The following is a 27,100-nucleotide window of genomic DNA, read 5'->3' as shown; positions in this document are numbered from 1 at the left end:
CTCAATTTGGAGCTTCATGGCAAAGGCTGTGAATACTTATGTACATGTGCTTTCTTAGTTTTTTTATTTTTAATAAATTTGCAAAAATCTCAAGTAAATTTTTTTCATGTTGTCATTATGGGGTGTTGTGCGTAGAATTCTGAGGAAAAAAAATGAATGTAATCCATTTTGGAATAAGGCTGTAACATAGCATAATGTGCAAAAAGTGATGCGTTGTGAATACTTTCCAGATGCACTGTACATTAGTTCATATGAGCAGTTTCAAAACAATTCCACTTTCTTTTCCAGGACCGCCCCCTTTCTGCACCTGTTTTCCTGTAGGGCCTTCCAAGTTTGCCCAGTCCTCTCTAATGAATGGCTGGTTAATGCAGCACATGCTGCTACCTACGTCTTCCTGTTCCATCCCAAAGATGTGCACATCTAGCAGCTTTATATTCTGCCAGTTCAGTTTGTAAGTGTAGTTGACCAGCACACCATCCAGAACTAGACCCTCAAGACCCTGAACAGAACTGAGCGGGTTTGAAAATGTCAAGTTTTGCAGTATGTTAACAATCTCAAATTTACTTTTTTAAATATGGGGAAACACCTATGTAGAAGAGCACATGCATTCACAAACTGTTTGAGTAGAGTTAAAATGGTGATGGTGGTAAAAATAAGCAGGCAGCTTTCAAAAACGATTAAGGTAGATACAGAAAAGCACATGAGAGTGGTTTTATTTTTTCCCTTTAATAGCCAGCCATTCATTCACTACCCTCTTTTCATAGTGCAGCTTAACTAAGACCTAGGGTGATGTTCCCTTAAGAAGAACAGACTGATTAAAAGCAGAATAATTCATTTGAGTTAAGTGGTACATGCTCTTCATCGGGACTTGTCCGCTTTCCACTGCAGGCTGAGGCCTCATCTGTTTGATGGTCAGTTGCCATTTAGTCACAAGGTGTAAAACAGGCTTTGCACAAAATGGCTTTTCTGTACAGCCGGTGTGTGTTGCTCAGTTACGGAGTGTAACTAGAAGTCATCACACAAGTTAAAACACTGGATGAAAAATATAACTGCAAGGCGAACCCTGGCATTAAATGGGTGTGGACCAACAGCCAGCCGTCCACACTTGGGCAGCCATGGAGGGCCATGTTGGCTGCAGCTTTTTGTTCCAGTCCAGTTTGTTAATTGGGTTGGGATTTCCACATTTTAATTCCATATAAAACCCACTATTGTTCATACAGTAAAGAAAAATAAAAATGATATTGTGTAGGAGGGGGATAAAGACTAAGTCCTCTAGTTTTAACTAATAAATGTTCAGTACTTAGCAACTCAAGACCAAAAATAAACTGGCGGTACTTAAACATTTCAATGCCCAGGTTGGTATGCCAGGAAGAAAGACTGAGGCCCCCTGAATCAGAATATTGAACTAAATGTACACATACGACAGGGGGACTGTGCCAAGGCTCAAAATCTGAATTCCTATGAGCTTGAACACAACAATGGGTCAGTTGATGTGCATTTTCAATAATTGGCTGCCCACTAGAGAACGAGGCTTGTAGCACTCTAGCTACCATTACTATTGTAACATTTTTAATTGTCAATGTGTGTCTGTTTAAAAAAAAAAATACTGCAACTGTTCAACAAGTAGATAACATCCATAAAAAAAAGCCAGGCCCGATTAATGATCGTGTTTTCTCAAAAGAGATTAAAGTCAGAGGTAAACAAATACTTTCCTGATGTTTACCAACGTGTCTCCTCTCAGTTAAGAGTGGAGTTTTAACTGTGAAGCCGATTACAGAAGCCGAGTGTTGCTAGACATTTTAAAGAGATGAGTGGCGTGCGACTTGAAACGCGCATATTCGTTGCTTGGCTGGAAGTTCCCTACGAAACACCTAGGATGACCAATTTGGTTTCATTTTGAAGCCAGTTGTGGCTGCATTAAAGGGCACCTCTTCTTTACTAAAGACTTTAGATGAGAGCCCTTTTTATTTATATTTTATTGAAGAAGAACTGAGTGGGATTACATTTTTTTAATTAAAAAAATAACTTGCCACATCTGAATCAATGCATTGCTGGGCTTTTTAACCACATCCTGTTCGTGGTTTCTAAAACAAGGGCAGGGATTTGATTTTTTTTTATTTCTTTCTTTCTAACATGTTTTCATTTCCTGTCTTGACTTTTTATTCTTTCACAAATTCTGTGTGTTGACACAGCTTTAAAATCTGCTTCCTTTTTCGCACAGTATGAAGTAAAAAAAAAATCCCTAAACAGTTGTTTTCTTCTTTCCACTGCATGATGGGCTTCTATTAAAGAAACTCTGTTCCATTAACCTTTTCCACTCACTTGGGTGGGAGGAGGGGGGCGCTGAAGCCATGATCCTCAGTTTAACCCTTCTTTGGTAATAATGGAGTCACAAATGTTGGAAGCCACAAGGCTTCCAGTTGTCATATTGCTGCAGTCTGTTTTTCAGAACTAATCCTAAGCTATTGTGAGCGCTAGTCCCGCCGGAGGAGACCCCCCTCGCCACTCTGGCTAACGGATGTGATTTTACTTGTTTTGTGTCCTTTAATGCGGCATGCACCACATGTTTCTGGTTGGCCCATAAATATTTCAGGCCAGCTAAACACACACAGACCTACAGGCAGTGGGATAAAGTAAGCCATGGAAGCCCTGAGGAGGAAACGCCTGTAACACGAATCCACACGTTTGAATTGTGATAACCTTCAGGCTGACCGAGTCGCACTCACTGGGCTAGCCCAGGCTAAATAAACTCTTCAATGAAAAGCAGCTTGTTGGGTGTGCAGGGACTCTGGCTGAACAAGTCCAAGACTTCCTAGCAGTCAGACATTCAGAATTTCCTTAAACGTTTTTGCTGAACACAGTCTTCCCAGCTTCTCCAACTTTAACATGATGGTGCCAAAGGAATAGTTTAGGCATTATGAATTTCGGATGGTCGGAAATAAAACTCCCACAAGTCTCGTAGTTCTACAGATAGATCAATCTCATAAAAAGCTGACTTCCCACAATAATGAGAGAATACTTGATTGAGTTCTTGATTAAAACTTGGACGCACAAAAACTAAACCACCTTTTGGTGGTCTGGCTGTGCCACTTCTGGGTTTTTAGCAGCTCCTTCACTCCACATGTCTCACTCAAGAGATTCATTGCTGTTTAAGCATGTTGTCCAGGTCCTCTGCCACCTGCTGAATTTGTACCAGTTCATTCTTCAGAGCAGAAATCTACGGGAAAAAATAAAAAGGAATAAAATTACACTTGGAGCAAAGTATGATTGTCATGACAGTCATTTGATTTACCGTTTTCCTGCTTTATTCTTACAGTCGCGTGCAATTGTCTGAGACTTCCAAAATTCTGTTTCAGCTTCCTTCATTGAACAATTGGGGCAGTGGGTGTGATACGTGTGCAAATAAGTCCACAGTCCAAGTAACTTCATGTTAAAAGTTTCAGCAAAATTTAAACCAAAAAAACTTGACATAAAAATAAAGAGAAAAACTGATATTACAGAAAAGGAAAAGTTTCAGTTTATGGCTTAGCTATCTTGTTACCTTTCTTTAAGCAGCTATCCCATACTTACAGAACATACGTCAGGTGTATGGTCAGAAAACTGTCTGTCATTGTTGTATTCAAAACCAAATGTAACAGTCCGGGCTCCTAGTAGAGAGACTACGTCACAGACTATCATTCTGCCACTACAGATACACACTTAGGTCCATAATTTTTTGGACAGTGATACAGTTTTCATAATTCAGTGATTTTGTGTCAATCACATCTTGATTGCTTCATTTCAGTTTTAATTTAAAGGCATTTAATAAAAACGTTGTATGAGCCATTTAGAAAAGACAGCCATTTTGAAGAAGAGGGTTCTGGTACTGGAGTGGCCTCCCTGCAGTGCTGACGTGTCCTCAATCGAGAATGTGTGGAGAATTTTTAAACGGAAAACGTGACAATGATGACCCCGTACTGCTGCACACCTTAAGACGCGTTTGCTGGAAGACTGGGACATAATAACACCTGAAATGCTGCATCGCTTGGTATCCTCAGTGCTAAAACTAAAACATCTTTCAAGTGTTGTGAGAAGGATTGGCGACATTACAAAGTGGTGAATGCTTTACTATCAAAACTTTTTTTGGAATTTGTTGCAGGCCTGAAATGCACAAATGGATGTATATTAATAACTGAAATGAAACTGACCACATAAAACATGAAATATCTTGGGTTCATACAGTCTGCAATGAAATGAAAGCAAATTTAAGAATCAGTCTGCAATGAAATGAAAGCAAATTTAAGAATCACTGCATTTTTTTTTTGGGGTTGTACAAGCTGAATTCCAACTTCAAGGTCCATCAGTGTCTGATTGCACCATCAATCACATTTTGAGTGAAAGTGGACTCAATGAAACAAAGAAAAACAAAATATCCAGACTGGAATTTGCTCAAATGCATACTGACAAGCCGTGATGCTTCTGGGAGAATCTCCTTTGGACAGATGACACAAAACAGGGGCTTTGTCCACACATGAAAACAAAAGAACACCATACTTACTGCGACACATGGTGGAGGCTCGGGTATGTTTTGGGGCTGCTTTGCATTCTTCTTGGCACAGGGTGCCTTGAGGCTGTGCAGGGAACAATGACATCTCAAGACTGTGAAGACATTCTGAAGCGAAACGTACTGCCCAGTGTCAGAAGGCTCTGTCTCAGTTGCAGGTCCTGGATCCTCGAATAGGATAATGACCCAAAACACAAAGCTAAAAGCACCCAAGAATGGCTAAGTACAAAATATCGGACTATTCTGAAGTGGCCTTCTGTGAGCCCTGATTTGATTCGGAAAGAACTGAAACATGCAGTCTGGAGAAGACCCCCTTCAAAACATTTGCTCAGGCCAAGTGGGCCAAACTACCTGTTGACAGGTAGAGACGTCTCATTTAGAGCTCCAGGAATTGCTTGTTTGCAGTGATGGCCTCTAAAGTTTGTACTACAAAATATTAGGGTAAGTGTCCCATCATTTTTGTCTGGGCTATTTTCATTTGTTTTTTATTTGAAATATTCTGTTGAATCAAAATACTAAAGCAAACTGTGATTTTTGTTAAATGCGAAATAAACGATGGATGCCAGTTACTTTTGTCAGTTTCAAGCTATTTCGGGGACAAATTTTGGTTGTTCTTTTTTGTGCAGGGGTACAAACATATTTGTCCACATCTGCATTTTATTTATATAGCAGTATCAGTAAGGTAGGGTGGCTGATCCCCAACCTGGAGTTTTACATTTCTGAGGAATAAACTCAACAAAATGGACTGAGATAATAATAACCTCCTCAACCCTTCCTTTCTTTGTTTGTTCCCCAAAAGATATTTTAATAAAAGCAGCTCTTTTGGTGATCACACACACATGAAAATGGCCCCACTTCAGCTCATTAGCTGTTCCCTCCCTTGTTATTTGCTGTTCACAGCCTTCAATTGCCTTCAATAGACGAAATAACACTGAACAGCTTAAAATTCTAACAAACAAGGAAATTAAAATGAAGAAAAATAAGGCAGAAAAATGAAACACTTCTAGGCACCAAAAGCCATGGCAGCCACAAGCACTTTTCTAAATTTTAAAGAGAGCTGAGATAGCAGACTGAGTGCTAGACTGGGCCGTCAGGTTCAACAGAACAGAAATGAAGACATAGATGAGAACACTGGCCGAAGCCTCACACCATGCGTACGCACATTTCTGTTTGGTGTTGTAAACGGGTGGCACCCAGCGACAAAGCAGCGCTACTGTTTCTGTGGTCTTTCTTTTTTAGATTTACATCCATGACACAGGCTTTACCAAATACACTGACATTAACTGCATATTGTTTACAAATTTAAAGCACATGACTGTAATCAATCTGTGACAATATAAAGGTACATGGAATGGCCAAACCGTTCCAACTAACATGGCTGCTTTAGCATTGTTAGAAGACATCGTAAATGGAACAATTAGAGGGGAGCATGTATTTAGAGATCATACCGATTTCTTGTCCCATGATGATGATTGGCTTCTGAGTTGATTTCGATTTCCAACAGCTATCCTCCTGGAGTTGTGTGCTGAACTGGCTCCAACTTTACAAAGGCAGACTTTGAGGAATTGTGCTGTACCTGCTCCTTTGTAAGTTCTGTCCACGCTTGGGTTTTTAGCCACATAACCTTTTCAACGTAAACTGGCTGACCAATCGGGTATTTCTCAGTCATTACTGAGTCGTGCCCTGCCAGCTGTATGGGATAGTATTATCTGCTTGTCATCAGGATATATAAGATTTCCTTACACTATGGTTGACTGGGCAAAAATTAAAGCACAATTCGCAGTAACCTCTGGTTTAAAAACGTATGCACATTCCTATAAAGGCGCCTTCAGAGGATGAATTTGTTTATGTAAATAGAAAGCATTTCCACTCTTAATAAGCTGCTCTGTAGTGCACAGAAAGTGTGTCGCAGTGTGCAAACATGTAGCGTGCTGCACAATGCGTCACACAATCGTGGCTTGTCCGCACTTGAAAACATGCAATATAATGAAACTGACCCTGACCCACCAAATGATTAGTGTTACAAATTTATTTGAATGTAATTAGCAGAATGTAAAAACAAGTAATCAGATGCTGCATTTATTTTTTAAACAATTCATTTAATTTGTGGTCAATACCACATAGTACAGAATTTCTTAATTCCTTTCTCCAAATATCTTACAGCATCCACTATTGCATTTTGTTACTCCAGAACAGCATCCGTCAGCACACAGCAAGATGGTTGCCCGATGCAGAGGTGTGTTTGCCAGCAACTAGTGCCTGAAAATGTGCTGGGCACAGCAGCACCTTCATTGCATGGATTTGTGTCCCAGGCATGGGGGCTACATTTTGTAATATTGTCTCAAACAGAGTAAATAGTAATACATCTGCTGCCTGCTTCTCTGCCTTATTAAACATGCAAATTATTTACACTTGATTTACATTTCATTTTTCAATGAATGCCTCTGCCACACTGTATCACTCCACCAATTTCCTATTCTTGCTTATAATACTGCTTAAGCCTCCAAATGGTAAGTTTTTCCTTGCCTCCACTTTGCATTCGCTGAAATTCTTTTTTTTTCCCCACATATGCTTTTGCCATTGCCTTTTAACAAAACATTGAACAGAAGGGGCTATTTATATTGATTTGCATATTCAAATAAGGTGAAATTCTGGGAGGATTTGGGGTTGGGGCTGTAGGGACATGCGTGTGCATTAAAATTCAAATTGATTGGGATTTATAAAGGGAAAGCGTGTAGGATTTTGCTTATGCACAGTTTTATGCATCTGAATTTTTTTGTCTGTACACACATTTCTAGTTAAGTCCATATGCCATATTTTAGTTGAATTCTATGAAAAGCTTTATACATGAGGCCCCAGGTCCTGGAGTGGGACTATCCAAAGAGCACACCTCCTTAATTCAGACAGGACAATAGACCATCACATGGCAGGCTCACTCATATTGGGTCAATTTGCAGTCCTCACTCATTTTGGGATGTGGGAACAAAACCATACTACCTGGAGAAAAACCCCATGTAGACCTGACACTACCAGGACTGGGACTTGAACCCAGGGCTCTGGAGCTGGGGGCCAGCATTGATAACTGCTCTTTTTCAAATAATCGCCAGCCACAACCTGAATTGACAAGTTAGATATTAACTGCCTATTTGTAAAAGAGCTGTTCATTAAACAAATAATCTTTGTATCTGCGTATAGCTCATGGATAACATTTACGATTTCATAACTTTGAATCTCACATGTACGGCATAAAGCTAAGAAATCTGGGGAAATTAATGCAGCGAATAAGTGGATAGTAATAAAAACACAGCAGAAAATGGACATCCTATAGACAGATTACAGATTTTATGGCTGATACAGATGTGTGAATTTATAACCATATTACTGCAGTCATATTTGTACTACTTTTCATGCTACATACTTTTGATATTTTTGGTATTTATTAATTATTGACAGTTTGTAGACATGGTCAAGCATATTATTTGATCTACAGCAACCTCAAAAGCAAATGTTAAGGTAAAAGTTCCTGATATAGGAAAGCAAACAAAACTAATGCCCAATGGAGACAGAGTGTTTATTCAAAATATTGTATATAAGGAAGAATGTTGTGCTTTAAACATGTTAGTTAATTCAACAAGGAATTATGTAAGCATGCAAGTACCTGTATATACACAACAAGCATTTAGGCACATAAGTTAAATGTATATATAAAAGCGTGTGGGTGTACAAGTTTTTATCCATTTTCTCATCCTTCTTTTGTGCTTATAACCATAAGTGCTGTGACCCCCCTCCAGTCAGGTTTACTCTTGCTAGATAATGAAATAGAAAGCACAGCATCTCAAAGTATGACTCTGAAATCATAAGATACAATAATCATATGGAAAACCCAGACTAGGAATAAACCTTAATCTTGACAGCGAATGAGTACTCAACATGAAACATTAACAATGGAGCTGTGGTTATGGATGGGTAAATCCTAGGAAGTATGAGATTTATTTTTGAGAATGATCAGGAGTTGGAGGAATCAAGTGGGGCTAAGCAAACACTAGGAAGTAGAGGAAGGCAAATAAAACCAAAAGGGGAAAAACAATAAAAAAACAGGAAAATACCAAAACTAAATGACTAAAGGGAACCTAAACTTTCATGAGCAATTTTCCTTGGGTAAGAAAGATAATTTTTAAAAGTTGTTTCTTAAAATTTGCAGGCACATTAACTGCATTCTGAGGGAGTGTCAGTTACGGCACTACGGCCATGTGGCACGTTTCCCCGAGGGTGATAGGGCTCGTAAGATCCTCATTGTTGGTGACCCGAGTGGCTGGACCAGGCCAAGGGGTCGTAACACCTGGCTGTGGCAGATAGAGGGTCATTTTCAGAGGGTGGGACTGGACTGCGTGTCTGCCTGGGAGGTTGCCAACCGGGATCCTGAGTTGTTTCGTCATGTAGTGGGTACGGCAATGCACTGTACCAGTGCATGCTCCCCAACTTGACTTGACTTGACTTGTTTCTTAAAACCATGAGGGTGCTGGTGTCTATTCCTGCTGCAGTCTTCCTAGGCACAAGACATGAACCAACCCTGGGTGGGCTGCAGTTCATCATACACTCATAAAAATAACACCATTAAAAGGTGCTTTACTGGGTTGTGTGGTTCCTTGTAAAACCATTGCTTGACAAAGAACCATTTCATTCTGGGAAAAATTTCCCTGTACAGTACACCCCCAAAATTCACGGGGGTTATGTTCCTAGAGCATCCGCGAATTGTTAAAAACCTCAAATTTTGGATGTATTTAAAAAAAATGCCTATTTTCATAGTGTAAACCCTGAATATGCCCCCAAAACACTTCAAGTTAATTTCAAACTCATCTTAATACATTACCTAAAAATAAAGAATGTAAAGGTACTGTATACTGTACTGTTATGTCTCTCCTGCAGTGCTAGAATGTAAAATACCGATGTTACCGCTATATGTACTGTAATTCATGCAAGCGCATTTTCATTGCCAGAAGCCTTACACGTTGCAGCTCTTTTTGGCGGCATCTGGGGGCTTTAACCCTTAAAATGCCACATATGTGGGGTTAATGCATCCCTGGACGGCAAATATTTTTTTTGCTGCACTTTAAGTAAACGTCACAATTAACAAAGAAAAAGTGAAATTTTAATGGAACACTTTTTTCATGCAAAGAGAATCACAATTACTGCAACACGATCATTTTACACACTGCTAATGAACTGTAAAAACTATTTTAAAAACTACTGAAACAATATGTACAAAGTGCAACGCTTGGGGGACAGAATTGCACAGAAACAAAGGAGATTGACTAAAGTTCCTGTCTGTACAAACACTTTACACAAACATGTCTCTTTCAGAAGTAAAACGAGCTCAGTATGCAGTTAGTTATCGATTAAACAATAGACAAACATCATAGGGGAGCACAACGATGTCTGGGGGAGGAGAGAAAAACAAAGCAATCAGCCAAAAAGGACAGGTGCTGTTCAGGCTTTTAAGTAAGTGTAGCCTGGTGCGAGAAGACTGATTTATTTATTTTTATGGTGGAGATTTCAGGGACGCATTCAGCCTTGACTCGACCCATGCGCACTCACAAACAGAGACAAAAACAAAGCAAAGCGGTAATCAAATAGCAAACAAAGAATGTAATGAAAACAAATGAAATAAGAAAACAATGATACCACCCCTGTTCCCCTTATGGCAATTACACATTAAATACAACAAAGCACAAACAAAACACACACAGTAAATCATGAAAAAGTTCATGAAAAATGGCAACAAATGAAAAGAGGTAGTCCAGAAATCCGCACATTGAATGGGAATGTACAGACAGTACTACCGGTAGATCCTGAAATGGTGAAGACGGGTTCAGGAGCGCTCCTTTCTTTGCCGGATGGCCATGAATCCACTTACAGTCCTCATGTACACAGGCAGACAATACAGACGCACGAAACGATCCAGGACAAAATTAATAAGTGCAGGTAACCCAATAGAAGGCAGACAGACAGACAGGAACTTGAAACACAAATTACAAAAACTTTTTTTTTGTGCTTTTGGTCACTGGCCCCCTTTTCAAAAGCCACGCTGACATCCTTTGACCTCAACAGCCTCAACACCCTCAGCAGAAGACCAATCAGAGCCACTGCAGAGACTGCTGGGAGTTGCAGTTTCAAATTCTATTGGCTACTTTCACCATCCTAAGTCGTGGTTTTCTGTACAGCTGCATCCTGTTCTGTCTACAGTACAATATTGCCATAAAAAAGCCATAAAAATTGCAGAGGATATTTGTGGTTTCTGCTAACAATTATTAGTTAGGTTCTAAGAAAAAATCCGCGAATGACTGAGGCTGCGAACTCTGAAACGCGACTTTGCGGGGGTCTACTGTATATGAAATTGGTTGTTTGTTTTTACTTTTTTGTATACGAAGTATAGGTAAAGTATTGTAATCGTCCAAAAATTCAACCTTGAGATTTGATGAATCTAAATGCTTTAGAACTCCCAGAGTCCGAAAATACCATTTCTGGAATTGAATCTGTGCGTGTGTGTGTGTATAAACAGGATAACTGGAGTATGCTTTCACTTACGTCAACCAAATTTTGTATACAAGTATTAGGTACAAAACATAGATTTCTTTTGAGCTATTTTCGCTAACTGGAAGTGGCACTTTTTTATTCATGCACCTGCTTAGTTCGATTTACTGAACTTTACTTTTATAATAATTGTTCAATATATTATTAATTAAATTTGATTTGTTGTTGATGGTTCTTTAATTTACAAAATATAAAAATATAACCATTGTCTTTGGGTTTACTCCTCAAATATCCATCCCCATATATGAGTATACTGTACAATAAAGTCTACGGGAGAGCACTCCCAATTTTTTAAAAAGGTTCCTAATATGGAAAAAAAAAAGAAATCTTTAATGTATAGGAAGCTGCTTAACAGGATACTGGCAGATCAAGATAAGCTGACCTGTTATTGTATCTATTAAATGTCCTATCATTTGTTCATGACCATTTCTGGAACCTGTAATGATTCTGAATAAATAAAGGTACCTTCTTGATCCTTCAGGTAAGATGGTACACATGTGGCATTGCTCGGAAGAAGTACTTTTGGTTCCAGTTGGCACTTTTATTTTTAAGATCGCAGGGCACATACACTTGGCCATTTTTGAGTTGCTAGTTAACTTAACTGGCAGAAGCTTGGTGTCCCAGACAAACAAATTTTACTGCATTAAGTAGTTAAGATGAATAAACCATCTTTACACAGTATGGTGGAAAACTTCATTCTAATGCAATATTATTAAAAATTGTATGTGTGGGCGGACGGACAGGCAGGCAGGCAGACAGGCAGACAGGCAGACAGACAGGCAGAAAGAAAGAGTCGGTCAGTGTTTTTTTGTTCCTGGAGCATGCTTTAGTTAAGGATGGGAAGTTACCCTAAGGGCTCGTTTATACTTCACGCTCAGAACACATACGCACCTGCATCATGGCTGCCACACATTCCCAGCGTTCATTTGACACATCCTCTGAGCATGTCCTCAGAAATTAATGTGACACTTGCGCGAGTTGCAGTACCAGCAAAAAGTCGGGGGACACAGTGTGATAAAAGTTGGGAGTCTGACGTCAGAGTCTCTGTTTACATGTGACAGAAAGTCTCTTTGAGGATCCTACGTGATCGATGTGCGGGCTTCGATGTTTGATGAATGGTTCGATGTGGTGAAGCAAAATGCTGACATGCAGATGCATTCGTGGTGCTTTTATATTCAAGCGTCGATATTCCTGATTGTAATGACACGATACATTTTAAAAGTGTCACATACCATCTTTTGTGCTGTCTTTTTTATCTGGGGTTTCCTTCCGACCTGACAGCAGCATTGCCACACAGAACACATTAAATGTATGATATTTCAACTCTCTGCACATTTAGAATCTTTATATTTATACTTGGTATCACTTTCATGATGAAATGCATTAAAGTATGTATGTTACATTTTACAGATAAATCGTTAATTTCGTTTAAATAATGAATACCGTCAATATAATTACACACATGGGGGTGACACAGCGGCGGAGTGTTAGTGCTACTGTCTCGCATGGAGTCACGTCGCTGATATTCCCTGCCTGGAGTGTACATGTTTTCGTGCTGGGTTTCCACAGTGTGCTCCGGTTTCCATCCCAAGATATGCAGATTTGGTGACACTAACATGATGCCAGGGTGTATGTGTGTGCTTGTATTCACCTTACGATGAGCTGATGCTCCGTCCAGGGATTGTTTTTGCCTTATGCCCAATGCTAGCTGGAATGGACACATCCCTGGATTAATGGATTTAATCATTAAACATCCTTTTCAGAGATATTGCGGTAAGGTGTCATCGGAATTTCATGGGTGTTCCAGGCAATTCAAAACACAGAGAAGCCAAACCTGTTCTCACCATGATAATATCTCACACACAATCCTGGTGGATTCTTCCAGATTTACGTAAAGTACTCGTGCAAGTATAAACAGTAAAAATGCTTGCGTAGCAGGAGCGTCCACTGCAGCATGTGTCACGTGAAGTATAAACCCGGCCTAAATAGTCTGTGTTTCCTGGCCTTCGCTACTCCTTAATGAAAGGACAAAGCAGTTCTGTAGGATACACGGCCACAGGGGGCCGGAGCCTATCCCTTAAGGCAGGGGATAACACAGCTTTGTCCTAGAGGTCCACTGTGGCTACAGGTTTTTCTTCAAACCCAGTTTGCTAATTATAAGCCAATTCTTGCCAATAATAGAGCACTTGTTATTTAATCCTTAATTTTATATGTAGATTTTTATTTTCTAACAATATCATCCAAATAATTTATGGCCCATGGCCAGATTTACAATTCTCAGCTGCTCACTGTTTTCTCTTTCATTTCTTTCCAAACATTTTGTAAAAAAAACCAGACATGTCATGACAAACAGACACAGGTGTCAATGAGGTCAAGTTGATGGTGAATTGCTCATTTCTTTGTCATGTGCATCTCATTGTTAAATGACAGCTGCTTAAGAACACATGAAGCCAATAAAAACAAGGAATGCAGCTGTTTAATACTGAAGGAAACAAAGAGGGGTTTGGAATTGTAAAGGAAAGTTACCCAAAATAAAGCACAGTAAGTAAGTAAATGGCTTTTAATTTAGAAACAAAAATGGAACAAAAACCTACATCCTGCTTTGAACTTGAGCACCCATAGCTTAACAATTACTGGATTGAAGGCCGGGCCATCAAAGGTTACACTCACAAATATTTCAACTGGCCACTTAAACTGTCCTTCTTTTCTTTGTGATTTTGGTTGGGGATGTTGGACCAAGTGCCAAAAGAAGATCCAACTGGACATGAGAACAAAATGCACAATTCCAAAAAGACAGTGACTGGGAAGGAGTTCAATTAACCACTACACCACTAACTGTATATGACTGCATGTGTAATTGTCAAACGTGAACACAGTTTTATTAGCGACTTGTAATTTGAACAGCTTCATTATGAATGTTGGAACATTGTGAAAATAACTGCATAGACAGAGTGATAATGAGGCCTAAAGACAGACAGATATGAAAGCTGCTATAAAAGGTAGAGAGAACTATCAGATCTCATTATATTTCACATCACCCTTTGAATTGTTGAAATATTGGACAAAAATAGTAGGATTCAGCAAATTAATATTTAACACTCTGTGCATGCAGTACTAAAGCTTAATGATTGAAGGTCTCAAAAGCATTGTCACTTCTATCAGGAGATACAATTAAATAATGAAAAAATGTCACAACATGAATAAATGTACTAAATCTTACTCTGTGGGCCCAACACTTTCCACCTGTTCCCAATTTTGCGTCCATAATTGGACTCTGAATGTGTTTAATCCCAGTTCTCTATATAAGTGCATATGTGCATGTCTTTTTATTTTTCCAGTCATTGCTCTAACCTTTGGTCTTTTTATAGCGTGTCAACAAGTTCAGTTCTTGCAGTGGATTATGATGCCTCATACATACATTTTCTTTGTTTACAGTGACTTATCTCCATGGCTTTGCCAGGCTGCTCACTACATTTCTCCCAGTCTGTGCAATGGGCTCCTCTGCCAAATGTATTATTACTTCTGCAGCCTGAGAACAGTTTCACATAGGCCTCCCACACCGTCCCCTGACAGGCGCTTAACCTCAGCCTCCTCACATATGCCACTGTATGCCAGCAGCCTTTGTGCATATACTGTCATCAATATTTTGCTAGGGCAATGCCACCCACCTCTCTGCCCCACTTGTAAAAATAAAATCTTTAGCTATTGACATTAACTCGGGAAGAAAGAAAAAAAAATTATAAATTGACTGCTTGAATGTTTTCATTCGAAACGTAATGGCACTTTTTATGAAATCTAAAGCAAATAGTAAAGTACTGTTTAAGTCTGAAGATATTTTAGACCTTTTTTTTTTCTTCTAACCTGACTGAAGTGGCACACTCAGGGTAACCCAGTGAAGTGACCTTTAAAGTGATTATAATGGCATGCAGGAGTGTGGGAGAGAAGAGTGAAGGTGACACCGTTAAGCAGCACCCGGCTCACATGACATGGTTATCTTTTCATGAGTATTATGTTTATAGTGTGGGCACAGATAACAGGTGACTTCTAAATTCCTAGAACCTGTGGGTGGAATTTTAGAGGAAAATAGCAACAAATGGATTCTAAACCAGATCAAGAACTAATGTATTTATTATTAACATTTTAAGTGCAGGTCTGTATTCTGGAAGCACATGTAATACACCTTAAAAATAATTTTGTTAGTGTGTTCATTCGTGGCTGTATGGCCCTATAAAAGCTTTCTTTAATGCCGTATAAACTATATTTGCTTGAAGTGAAACACAAGAGGAGATTGGATAAAACAAAATAAAACACAGCTTCTACTAGTGCAGTAAAAAGAGATTGAATAAAAGTCCCCGAACCCATATGCCAAGTCGACAAAAAGATTACAAACAAAGCCGTGATTATCAAAAGATGTTAAACTGATGTTCACACGAGGAAATGCATACCAGGAAGAGATGAAACCAAAGTATTTCTGCCAGCTTCACTCGTCATGTTTCTGGAAGCATGCTGGGCTGTAGATTAATTATACATTACTTTACTAGAAGCTAAATATGGAAACGCTTCATAGCCTTGTTAGATGTGATTCCAACATTGTGAAGGGTTGCAGCGAACACTGGGTTAGTGAGTAGTGACCAAGACATTTCAATAATGAAGTGATACGGTGAGGCAAAGGCCCCTTCACACTGCTTCACACCAGCTGGCTGTGAGTGGATTAACAGATCAGTAAGTGCGTACACGGCAGAAGTGTGCAGCCACCTTTCATAGGAATGTACAGAAGACTTTTTTTGCACATTTGTTACTATCTATAAAGACATTTTTCTAAACAAGTATACGTATGAAGTGCACTAATGAGCACAGTCTTCATGTGCTGTTATTCTAAAAGAACCAAATATTTTAAAACATTTTAAATACATCATTCTGTTCACAGAATAATAATAATAATAGAATCAAATAAAAAAACAACAGAAAAGGGTCGATGCTTCAACAGGACACACCACACCAAAAGTGAGAGCCAACACCACCAGAGGCTTTTTATCATTTATTTTACCATCTGTTTGAATTATTGTTTTTTTAAGGTTAAATTTTCTATACTAAGCCTCACTTTAAACAATAATTTTAAACATCCTTATGATGATGAAGTTCTATAAAATCTGTTTCTGACTTAGATATACTGTATATTAAAGTGAAGATCAGTAACTGAAGAGCCACACTTTGTCATTGAAAATGACAGTTCATATAGGATGAATACAATAGTACAATACTTTCACAATGTATTTTGCCATGTTGCTACATTTGAATAAATGACAGTGGATAGCAATGCCACCTCATTAAGAAGAAGCTGAGATGCTTTGTATGAATTTGCACACCACTGTGTTCAGATGGGTTTTGATCACATAATGGGAATAGCTCATGGCTCCCCAGGGGCCTCATGTATAACGGCGTGTGTAGAACTCACACTATAACATGGCGTAAGCACAAAAGCCGAAATGTGCTTACGCACAGAAAAATCCAGATGCAGGGATTTGTGTGTACTCCATCTTCCACGTTCTTCCGCTACATAAATCCCGATCAGCGTGAAAAGTAACGCTTGTGCACGCGCTTTATGTAACGCCCCAAATCCTCCCAGAATTACGCCTATTTGAATATGCAAATCAATATAAATCGCCCTTAAGCACAGCCTTCTGTGAAAAGACAATGGGAAAAGCACGGGGGAAAATATAAGAATTTCAGCGAATAGCAAGTGGAGGCAAAGGAAAAACATACTATTTGTTCAAATAAACCGTGTCATAAACAACAAAAGGAAGTTGATCGAGTGACATATCGTGTTGGAGAAACTTGAAAGCTCACGTTCACAAAATCGCACAGTGCCGGAAATAAAAAAGAAGTCACATATCAAAGTCACCGTGAAAAGGCGATTGTCTGAGTGTCATATGAAAGCTTATTAGGGTACAGAGAAAAAAATAGGCACACAGTGGGGAAAAAGCACCAAATGTCAACTTCAATCTCGAAATTTCCACTTTAATCACGTAGTTTATTTTGTCATTAAAGTAGAACATCATAAACTTCATCTTAAAATCGTTTAATTAACCAGTTTCTCAAATCACATCATAATTAAAGTAGCACGTTAAATGCTTTGTTTTGTATGTGATCTTCTATGTGCTCTGTGTGTGTGAATCACTACTTGATTCTTAAACCGGCTCTCTTCCTCCAACTGGACACAGAGTCCATTACATTCGTGATATTACAGCTCTCTAAATAACTAAAATACTGAGATGTATACGTGATATCATTTTCATGGTGATAGGAGTTAAAGCACGTTATTAAACATGGGTTTCACGCGCAGTGATTGTGTGCGACCTTCGATGAAATAATTTATTGCAGCAGTACTCAGGGGCGGCTCTAGACTTGTGGTGGCCCTGGGCAGAGGAAGAATCGGTGTCTCCTTCACCCGCCAATGTCAATAAGGTAGCTTACGCATGGTGGATGGCCACATCCATTGCGGACACTGCATAGCCGCCTCGTGCTCATGACACAAGCATTTAACTTTTGCCGAAGTTTGTCTCTTTGTTTTTACCTGTGTTGTTATTTTCTCTTTCTGTTTTATATTCAATATATATTGGCGTATCCGCCCCCGCAGTCCTTGCTTTTCTTTCTACAAGTAACTGATCGCCACACAATCAGCTCTGTAATAGACGTTAAGTCATCTGTAAGCTTAGAGCGCCGATTCTTCACAACGTTTAAGGAACATTGAAATATCTTCGTAGTACAGTGATCCCTCGCTATATCGCGCTTCGACTTTCGCGGCTTCACTCCATCGCGGATTTTAAATGCAAGCCTATCTAAATATATATCGTGTATTTTTCACTGGTTCGCGGATTTCTGCAGACAATGGGTCTTTCAATTTATGTTACATGCTTCCTCAGTTTGTTTGCCCAGTTGATTTCATACAAGGGACGCTATTGGCGGATGGCTGAGAAGCTACCCAATCAGAGCACGTATTACATATTAAATAAAACTCCTCAATGATATACGATATGCTTCCCGCGCGCTGCTTTACACACTTAAAAGCTCTAACAGCCCGTATTGATTTTTCATTGTTTGCTTTTCTCTGTCTCTCACTCTCTCTGAGAAATACAGGCAGATACTTATCCATCATGCAATACAATCAGGGAGGCATATGATTGGCCCCATTATCTGCTCCTGACGGAGGGGGTGTGAGTAGAGGGGCTGTTTGCACTGTGGCTGTTTGCTTAGAAGATACGGACGTGCCTGTAAAAAAATGCTGAAAGGCTACCTTCACATCGATCCCTTCATTGCGCCACTTTATCGAGGTGCTTGCATACTTAAAAGCGCAACAGCCCTATTGATTTTTGTTTACTTTACACTCTCTCTCTGACATTCTACGCTCCTGACGCGCACCTTGAAGAGGAAGATATGTTTACATTATTTTAACTGTGACAAAGAACTGTCATCTCTGTCTTGTCATGGAGCACAGTTTAAACTTTTGACTAAAGCGTGTTATTTCATGTCTAGAGGGCTCTAATAATGTTAAAAAACGTATTTAGAAGGTTGTAAACAGGTTTTCAATGCTCTAACTGTGAAAATATTACATTTATAAATAAAGAATCCTACTTCTTGGAAATTCATTTATCTGTCTGGAGCGGATCAACCGCTATAAACGAGGGTTTACTGTATAACTGTGCGGAGAATATTTATAAACAGTGTGGGAGAGCTTCTAAGAGCTTAAAATATATAAAAATAACCATACAAACATATGGTTTCTACTTCGCGGATTTTCACCTATTGCAGGGGGTTCTGGAACGCAACCCCCACAATGGAGGAGGGATTACTGTACATGTTTAATTATTCTATCCTTCACGACAGTCCCAGTGAAGAATATAGATTATTTAAATGAAGTTAAAGTTTTATTTGTATAATATAATAAACATATTTTGCTGCATTTCATCTTAAAAATGATATCGTCATCATATGTAAATACACGCTTTATCAAGTGGCTCAGGTTGTGAGATATTATAACTAGTGCAAGTTTACAGTGGGGTGATTGTACTTATAAGTACAAACCGTTCTACAAGGAGCACTTGATTGAGTGCGTTTAAAGTTCTTGGAATGAAACTGTTTCTGAACCGCGAGGTCTGTACAGGAAAGGCTTTAAAACATTTTGCAGTGGCTGAGACAGCGTGTCCTTGAAGCTGTATACCGATAATTCTCTTTCCGATCAGCTTCTGCTGTGAATCACACTCAGATACAGTGATATAAATACTCTGAGTGGTGCAGTGAGAGAAATATTGAAAAAGATGATCCGCTGTGGCAACTCCTAACAAGAGGAGCTGAAAGAAGAAGAAGAAGAAGAAGTGAGAGTAACAACGCTAAAGCAGTTATGGTATTTGGAATACTATGGCTATTCCCTGGACCATTATATTGTTACAAGTTAATTACAATCAGATTCGTTACACTAATAAACAATATGCGGTTAGTTTCAGTGTATTTATAAAGCCGCGTCAGGAAAATAAGGTGCAACCACACAGGAACAGTAGCATTGCTTTGATGCTGGGTGCCGCCAGTCTGCAAAACCGAGTGGAAAACTTGCGTACGACAAGGTATGAGGTACCGTGGAAAAGTGCTTTACGCCAAGTGTAGGTTTTATACATCGCGATTTGAACATGGAAAAGTTCTTACGCAACATTTCTGTGCGTTAGCACTGTTTATACATGAGGCCCCAGGTCTTGTACTGTGGCTTTGATTTCTGTTTCTGTTTCTCACCTTGGGCTGTAGGCAGTATACTTAACCAGTGGTCCAAGGTTATCAATGCCCATTTACAAGGTGGGGGGCAGCCATTCTCCATGTCCTGTGCTTGGGAAGGTGTGTTTTGTGTAGTTGGGGTTGTTTACCCTTCACCCCAGGCCTACTGTGAGCTAGATGGACCAAAGTGAACCCATCCATCACACATTCGCGGAGCTTGTAAAGTAAAGCTAACAGGCAGTCATTCAAACACTACGGTCACACTCAGGAATGGAAGCCACCAAAATGTTCTCAGTTACCTAGTAAGGCACAGTATTTTTGGGATTAATTGGCCATGAACATACACTAGTGCTTCTACAATAGTTAAGTAAGCTACATTGTTGAATTTAATTCTATGTAGGGTGGATGCAGAACACAAAAGTACAAGAGTAAGCTTTATACTTCAAAGCTGCTAGAAAATACTAGGTTGATCCACTGCACTCACAACATAGTGGGCCCAGAGCCATGATGCCACAAACCTGAGCATGCTTATCTCCTCTGTTGTGATTGAGACCGGCCGCTTACAGACAGAGAAGCCAATCAACAACAAACCAAAGACTGCAGGAGTAGCCAAAGCACACCGTCAGCTCCAATCCAAATCTGTTGGCAGCACAGCACACTCTCAGGCACTTCTATCTAAGCTGCACACACTATACACAAGACAAAGTGCCAACTGGCAGGCACCAGAGTGCCATCTTTAGTGTCACAATTAGCTTCCCCATCAACTGCTCTGCCAGACCATACCCTTATGTTTCTGTGTTGCTCTTGTATAGATACCTGGCATTAACGGGACCAGCATGGCACTTACGGGAACAGAGAAGTGGCAGATCATTCTGTGAAACACCCTATGGTCCTGTCAGCACTCCAGGTTTGGCCAAACATTGAACTCTTACGTTGGTACTATGAAATGTACAGCTAATTAGCTATGGAAAATACAATCAGTTGACATGCATCTTTAACTGAAGTGCTGCTTTTCGTAACATATATGTACTTACAACACTGTGTGCATTTAAAGAGCCCATCTTAGAATGGTCAACTCATATAAGTATTTACTTAATCTGAAAAAGAGGCAAGTTTCTCATAGCTACATTAATAATGGCAGATTCTGTTTCATGCCCTAAAGCTAACTTGTAATGACACATCCTTATTGCTGAGCTATATTTATAATGCAGTAACAGAATTTCAGTCAGTCTGTTAGTTACAAATAAACATGAATTATTAGATGAGGTTGCAAACAGAAGGATACAATGGCAGAGAACACATAATCAAACTTAAAGAAATGTACCAAGATATGTAAGCCTTAAACAGAAACATCTTATACAAGAACTTTCCCTTTTTTCATGTACTTTCAGCATTTCCTCTTTATTTTTGTGTTGATTGATTTTTCTTTGAATTTAATTAAAACTTTTAAAGTGAAGATACTTGGACTGTGGAATTATTTGCATACGCATCACACTCATTGCCTGAATCTTTCTATGAAGCAAGCTAAAGCTGCTGTATTCTGGAAACCCTGGGAAAATGTAGCTACAGTTTGTTCTAAGCTAAAATGTCAGTTTCATCTATTAGATTAATGTAATGCACTGCAGCACCACACTAATGCCGACCAGCTCTGCAACTTCAACTGGCTTGGAAGGATACAGGATAAAGAAATGGTGGACATGCTTTAGTTTAGGTACTGGAAAAATGAATCTATTACTTGTTTCATTTAAAATAACAAGACCTTAGCAAAGGCTTCTTTGGTCTTTTATGCAACTTCAAAGCATCAGTAAAGTGGTCATTCATTTCTGCAATGTGGCCTACTAAAATAACTTCAATTTGGGATGGTCAGCAGTGGCTTAAGTGAGGCATATTTCTCTTGATATTGCACATTTCAGTATAAGATCTGCGGTTTGTTATCCTTCATATTCACAACTCATTTTACCAACTAATATGTAACTCTAAATCAAGATGAAAATCCATTTTCCTGATGCTTTGTAAGTGTTAATAAGCCTTTGTTACAACAACAGTACATTAGTAACAGATGCGTTTTTGTAGTACCTAAACTAAAGTGTTACCAATGTGTTCCTCTGAAACGTTAACACTGTCAAGCATCACAGTATCGACAATCTCCATCACTTTCTAGTACCTGTCGTTACACTCTTAAGCACCAAGGCCAACACTAACAACTGTGTGCAGCTCTTATTTATACATTTTCTTTAAAAGTCTCTGCCCTCTTTCTGGAACCTTCTTGAAATTTGGCAAAAGACACGCTCCTTTTCTGGATGGGTGGGGATTTCGCCCTACTCAGTCTGTTAAGCTGCCTTTTTGCCTGTCCTGACAAGACCTGCTATAATACTTTCTCACAAACTCAGTAATTAGCAATGAGTGATGTATAACACCTCTACATGTTTTTTAAAATTTATTTTCCAGAACCCAACAAAATTTCAGACTTTCAGGGAATGAAAAGTGTTTATTAGGGGGACTCAGAACCCTTGGAAACTTCATATTATGCACCTATATGCATTCTATAGCACCACTAACAAACAGACATGGGACCTTTCTCAAATTTCTAATGCTAATACATGAAAATGTGTAAAAATTTAAAATGAGGAAATAGCAGGAACTGCATTTGGAAAATTATTTTTAATCAACATAAACATATTGCATGAAGAAAGGAAAGGGTGGTTGCATATCTGCATTTAAATATTAAAACTTCAATGAAAAATAAATGGAAATGAGTGTATGTATGTATGTATATCAGTTATCTAGTGATGATACAACATTACAAACTTACTTTGTTTGCAGTTTCTTCTCGGATGTGCTCAGGCACCCTTACTTCATAATCCTGAAGCCGAGTTTTAGCCAAAGTTTTTTCTAACTGACTCTTTACTTTCTCTGTTCGGTCATGTAATTTGCTCTTCTCCTTATGAATGTCAACCAAACCCTGCCAACACAAATGATTATAAAAGATGTGACTTTGGTTACCACAATGTATCCTTTAAGGCCTAATAACTACTGATTTTGATTTACTCTAAAAATATCTTCCCAATCACACACTAATAGTGTGATAATCCACACTTGGCTAATTTTGCAAAAAGAAAGTATGAATGTTGTTGTTCTGGTGTGTATCTGTCACTGTTTTAATGAGCTCCTGTTATGTGTAACATTATAATTGGCAAAGACAGAACAAAATAATGTCTAACACAAGCAATTCTATACTTATATTTCCATTCCCTTTTTGTGGAAACAGAATTCAGGTGTCTTAAATGCTAATGTGCACATGAAAATAGTGACATATGACACATTGTCTTCTGTTGTCTTACTTGAATCTGTAGGTACACATGGCAGGTATCGCTGACAATGCCGACTGCACAGCCGCCCAGCCGTTGGTCTAGTGAGTCAGAAATGGATAGGGATCCAGCACGACACAAGGCCTGCAAAGGGCTGCTGAAGGATTCTAGTATTGTCTTCTGCTGCTCACTGCTGCAATGAATATGCACTGTTCAAACAGAGAGTTCAAAAGAAACACGGCCGAGTTAAAGACACGGGGGAATTCACTTCTCTACAGAGTTCATCAGTCTACAGAAGAAGTAGGAAACAATCAGCCTGGAGGGAGGGCTGTAATACGTGTATGCAGATTTGTGTACTAATCAAGTTCACAGTAAGATGCCAAATCCTGGCTTAAAACCAAATGACTTAATTATACATCATTTCCTGTTTTGTACCCGAAATGTGGTTTAAAAATGAATCTACAATGGAAACTAGACGGAGAGCTGTACTGAGGTTATGGCTTTTAGAACCTAGGAATTCATCCATTTTCTGCTTCTGTTTACTGTAACTGAGTAAAAGTGATTTAGTGTTTCCAATGTGGGTTACACTCTTACCTACAAAAGGGTTTATTTTTCCAGAATATAAATAAACAAGTGATCCCATTTAACTTTTGTCAGATTCAGGAACACCAGTCCAGTACACTCACTCACACAAATCAAACCAATGTAGAATCTTGCATGTCTTTAACTGGTGAAGGAAAACCAGAGTACCCAGTCGTACATATGCATTTGAGTTTAGGACTCTGGTGCTGTGATGCAGAAAAACTCACCATTGCACCACCCTAAAATCTTTTGAAAAGACCTGCTAGGAGGACTTAGTCTGTGTCTTTGCATGGAATTTCAAATAAACAGGTGGAAGTAGAAATTCTCTGCATTTGGCCTATTTGTGAGCAATAGATTCATTTCTATCTAGCAAGCCAAGGGAATACAATAAAGTTCTTTTGCAGTACAATGCTCATATACGACACACATATCCTACATCTTTTTAAAAAGCAACAGTTACATCATGGGGTTTTTTAAATTCAAAAAGATTTAGTATGCAATTATGTGGTGAGTTTAATACCACTCCCCAGGATCAATGCATATCTATGCCTCTTGTTGATCTGAGAATCTAAACTGTAAACATGCCAGAAAGGAGTTCAAAATCAGAATAAAATTATATATTTTACTAAGGTGAGATGAGCAATAGGACACCATAATGTCCAGCCTAATTACCATGTGGACAGCATTAGTCTTCACAACACTTACCATTTGGCTTTGCTTTAGTCAGCTGGTACTGTGCCCGTAAAGACCTCACAACCCGGACAGTTTCCTTGACAAGCTGGAATTGAGCCTCTTCGTTGCAGAAATTCCAATGTGCCTGGAATTTTGGTAATGAAAAAAAAAGAGACACAGAATGTGTGAAGAGAATGTTCTTAGAAGTTCATGCCACGTGTTTTATTGCATCAACTGAAGATTACACACTAAATGCAAACAGACTTCTGAGATAGGTAAAATTCATTTCTAAATTTAACTTCAGTCAAATAAAAATGACTAATAATTTACAATACTTGATAAGATAAAACAAAAAACAGGTATTACGATAATATTTCATTGGGTCACTGGTAATGGCTACCCTCAGTAAATATAGCATCAGTTTAATTCAATAATATAAGCAAATAAAGAACTTACCAGGTCACTTGGCAACGGGTATGGTACTACACATATACTTGGGTAAAGGTCATTATTGTGCAGACATGGCAGCCTCTGCCATAGCTCTTCACAAAGGTATGGCATGAAGGGAGCCAGCAAGGCCAAAGCCTGGTACACACAGTGATAAAGGATCTGTCTGATTTGCTGCATCTCATAGGTGGACCCCTCCTTCAGCTTCTTCTTTATTGATTCCTGGCAAGTGAGAGGGAAAAAAGCCTTGATGATAATATGTATTCTGTAATCAATACATTTAAGAAATGTTCACAAGGAAAAAAAAAAAAACAAATAAAAAAATGTATGGCAAGAAAAGAGTACTGAAATGCTGTAAGGTTTTCACTTGAAAGATTCTTACCAAATAAACATCACAGAAGCTGTGCAGCCAGAAATTATGAATAGCTGTGGTAACAGCATGAAAATCGTAATTTTCAAAGCCTTGTGAACAGTCCAGTGCTGTACCATATAGTCTGCTGCATATCCAACGGTCAATAGCTGAGACTGGCGATATCTAAAATAGAAAAGAGACAGTCACATCCACAATGACTGAACTCCCCTATACAGCCCTGCAGCGGAATAACCCAAATAAAATGAATGAAAAAAGTGTGCCTGTAATCAATGCATCACTTTATCATTTTTAACCCCTTCCACAATTCACATTTTATCAGCATTCTAATAAATTAACTGATAATGCTTAATTTGTTTGCCTCATATTATGGCACGGTTTATACTATTTATTTTAGCTGCATATTACATCTGAATAAATTAATGAAAACAAATACCACTATTCCTCCTTAATGTGAAGTTTCAATTTTGAAGTGTTAAAATGTTCTACGGATAATGTGCATTCTAAGTTCTGTTATTTTTCCTATTTAACATCAGGTCAGTTTTGCATTAAGTGTTACTGATGTGCTACTGTGAAAAGATAAGCCTCAGACATAATGAGAATTTTGGCACTGCTAAAGTCAGTCAGTCAGTCATTACCAAACCCGCTATATCCTAACTACAGGGTCACGGGGGTCTGCTGGAGCCAATCCCAGCCAACACAGGGCACAAGGCAGTAACAAACCCCGGGCAGCGCGCCAGCCCACCGCAGGGCACACACACACACCAAGCACACACTAGGGACAATTTTAGGATCACCAATGCACCTAACCTGCATGTCTTTGGACTGTGGGAGAAAACCGGACCACACGGAGGAAATCCATGCAGACATGGGGAGAACATGCAAACTCCACGCAGGGAGGACCCAGGAAGCAAACTGCGAGGCAGCAGCGCTACCACTGTGCCACCCCACTGCTATAGTATTAAAGTTTAACAACATATACATTAATAAATAATAGAGATGTTATAAAACTGTAAAATCAAAAGCATCTAACTGGTTGGATTATGGTGCCCTCACCACACAGACTTTGGCTCCCTACATAGGCCCACGAAAGAGCACTGTTTGTAGTAAGAATAAGGCAGAACTGAAATGTAACTATAGGAGATATTTTCTCAACCATTATTTTATATATCACATTTTTGGAGCAAAATTATCCAAGTTCAATATCTACATTATTGCTGTGTGTACACAGTTCAATAAACTTTATACTGGCATGTCACCCACAGACCCATGGCAACAGTAAAATACCAACAACAGACATTGAACATGGCACCACACATTAAACAAAGCACCACACAATATGCACACCTGGAATACTCATTGATTTGTCATTATAAGTGGCTGCTGAGTAACCTTATGACCAGAGGATAAAAACTGTCCCTGAATCTGATGATGTTGGTGCTAATAATCTTGCAGCATTTGTCAAAAGTGGACAAGCAGGTTTTATAAGATGGATGGATGTAGACAACTGACTGTGCACGAAAGACTGACTTGCTTTTCTAAGGCAGTGTGAATTACAAATTCTGTGCCAACTTCACCACGCTCTGCAGTACTTTGTGGCCCTAAGTTGAGCTGTTGCCGTACTAGAATGTTACACTTAATACACATTCCATTGTAAACCTGTAGATGATGGTGAGCACAACTGGAAACAACCACAGTTTTCTCAGATAACAGGGGAAGTAAAGGCATTGGTGTGCCATCTAGATGAAGGCCAGATAAGTTATGCCAACTTCAAACCATCAGTGTGGTAACTCCAAAAAATGTAAAACTGCTGACTCTCATCAAAGC

General features: G+C 39.0%; 1 protein-coding gene across 1 annotated transcript in view; it reads right to left on the bottom strand.

Moving 5' to 3' along the window:
• Positions 1-1,547: 1,547 nt before the first annotated feature.
• Positions 1,548-27,100, bottom strand: part of vars2 (valyl-tRNA synthetase 2, mitochondrial) — a 102,093-nt gene continuing 76,540 nt past the window's right edge. Inside the window, exons 25-30 of the mRNA XM_039768695.1 lie at positions 25,286-25,438; positions 24,913-25,125; positions 24,490-24,601; positions 23,236-23,411; positions 22,707-22,856; positions 1,548-3,217 (exon numbers count right to left, since the gene is read on the bottom strand). Of these exons, the coding sequence (XP_039624629.1) occupies positions 3,140-3,217; positions 22,707-22,856; positions 23,236-23,411; positions 24,490-24,601; positions 24,913-25,125; positions 25,286-25,438 (882 nt within the window). The 3' untranslated portion in view covers positions 1,548-3,139. The remainder of the gene's footprint in view (positions 3,218-22,706; positions 22,857-23,235; positions 23,412-24,489; positions 24,602-24,912; positions 25,126-25,285; positions 25,439-27,100) is intronic.

Source organism: Polypterus senegalus, chromosome 11, assembly GCF_016835505.1.
Source record: "Polypterus senegalus isolate Bchr_013 chromosome 11, ASM1683550v1, whole genome shotgun sequence".
NCBI lineage: Eukaryota > Metazoa > Chordata > Cladistia > Polypteriformes > Polypteridae > Polypterus > Polypterus senegalus.
The sequence above is the reverse complement of the archived record's forward strand: the minus strand, read 5'-3'. Positions and strand labels throughout refer to the sequence as shown.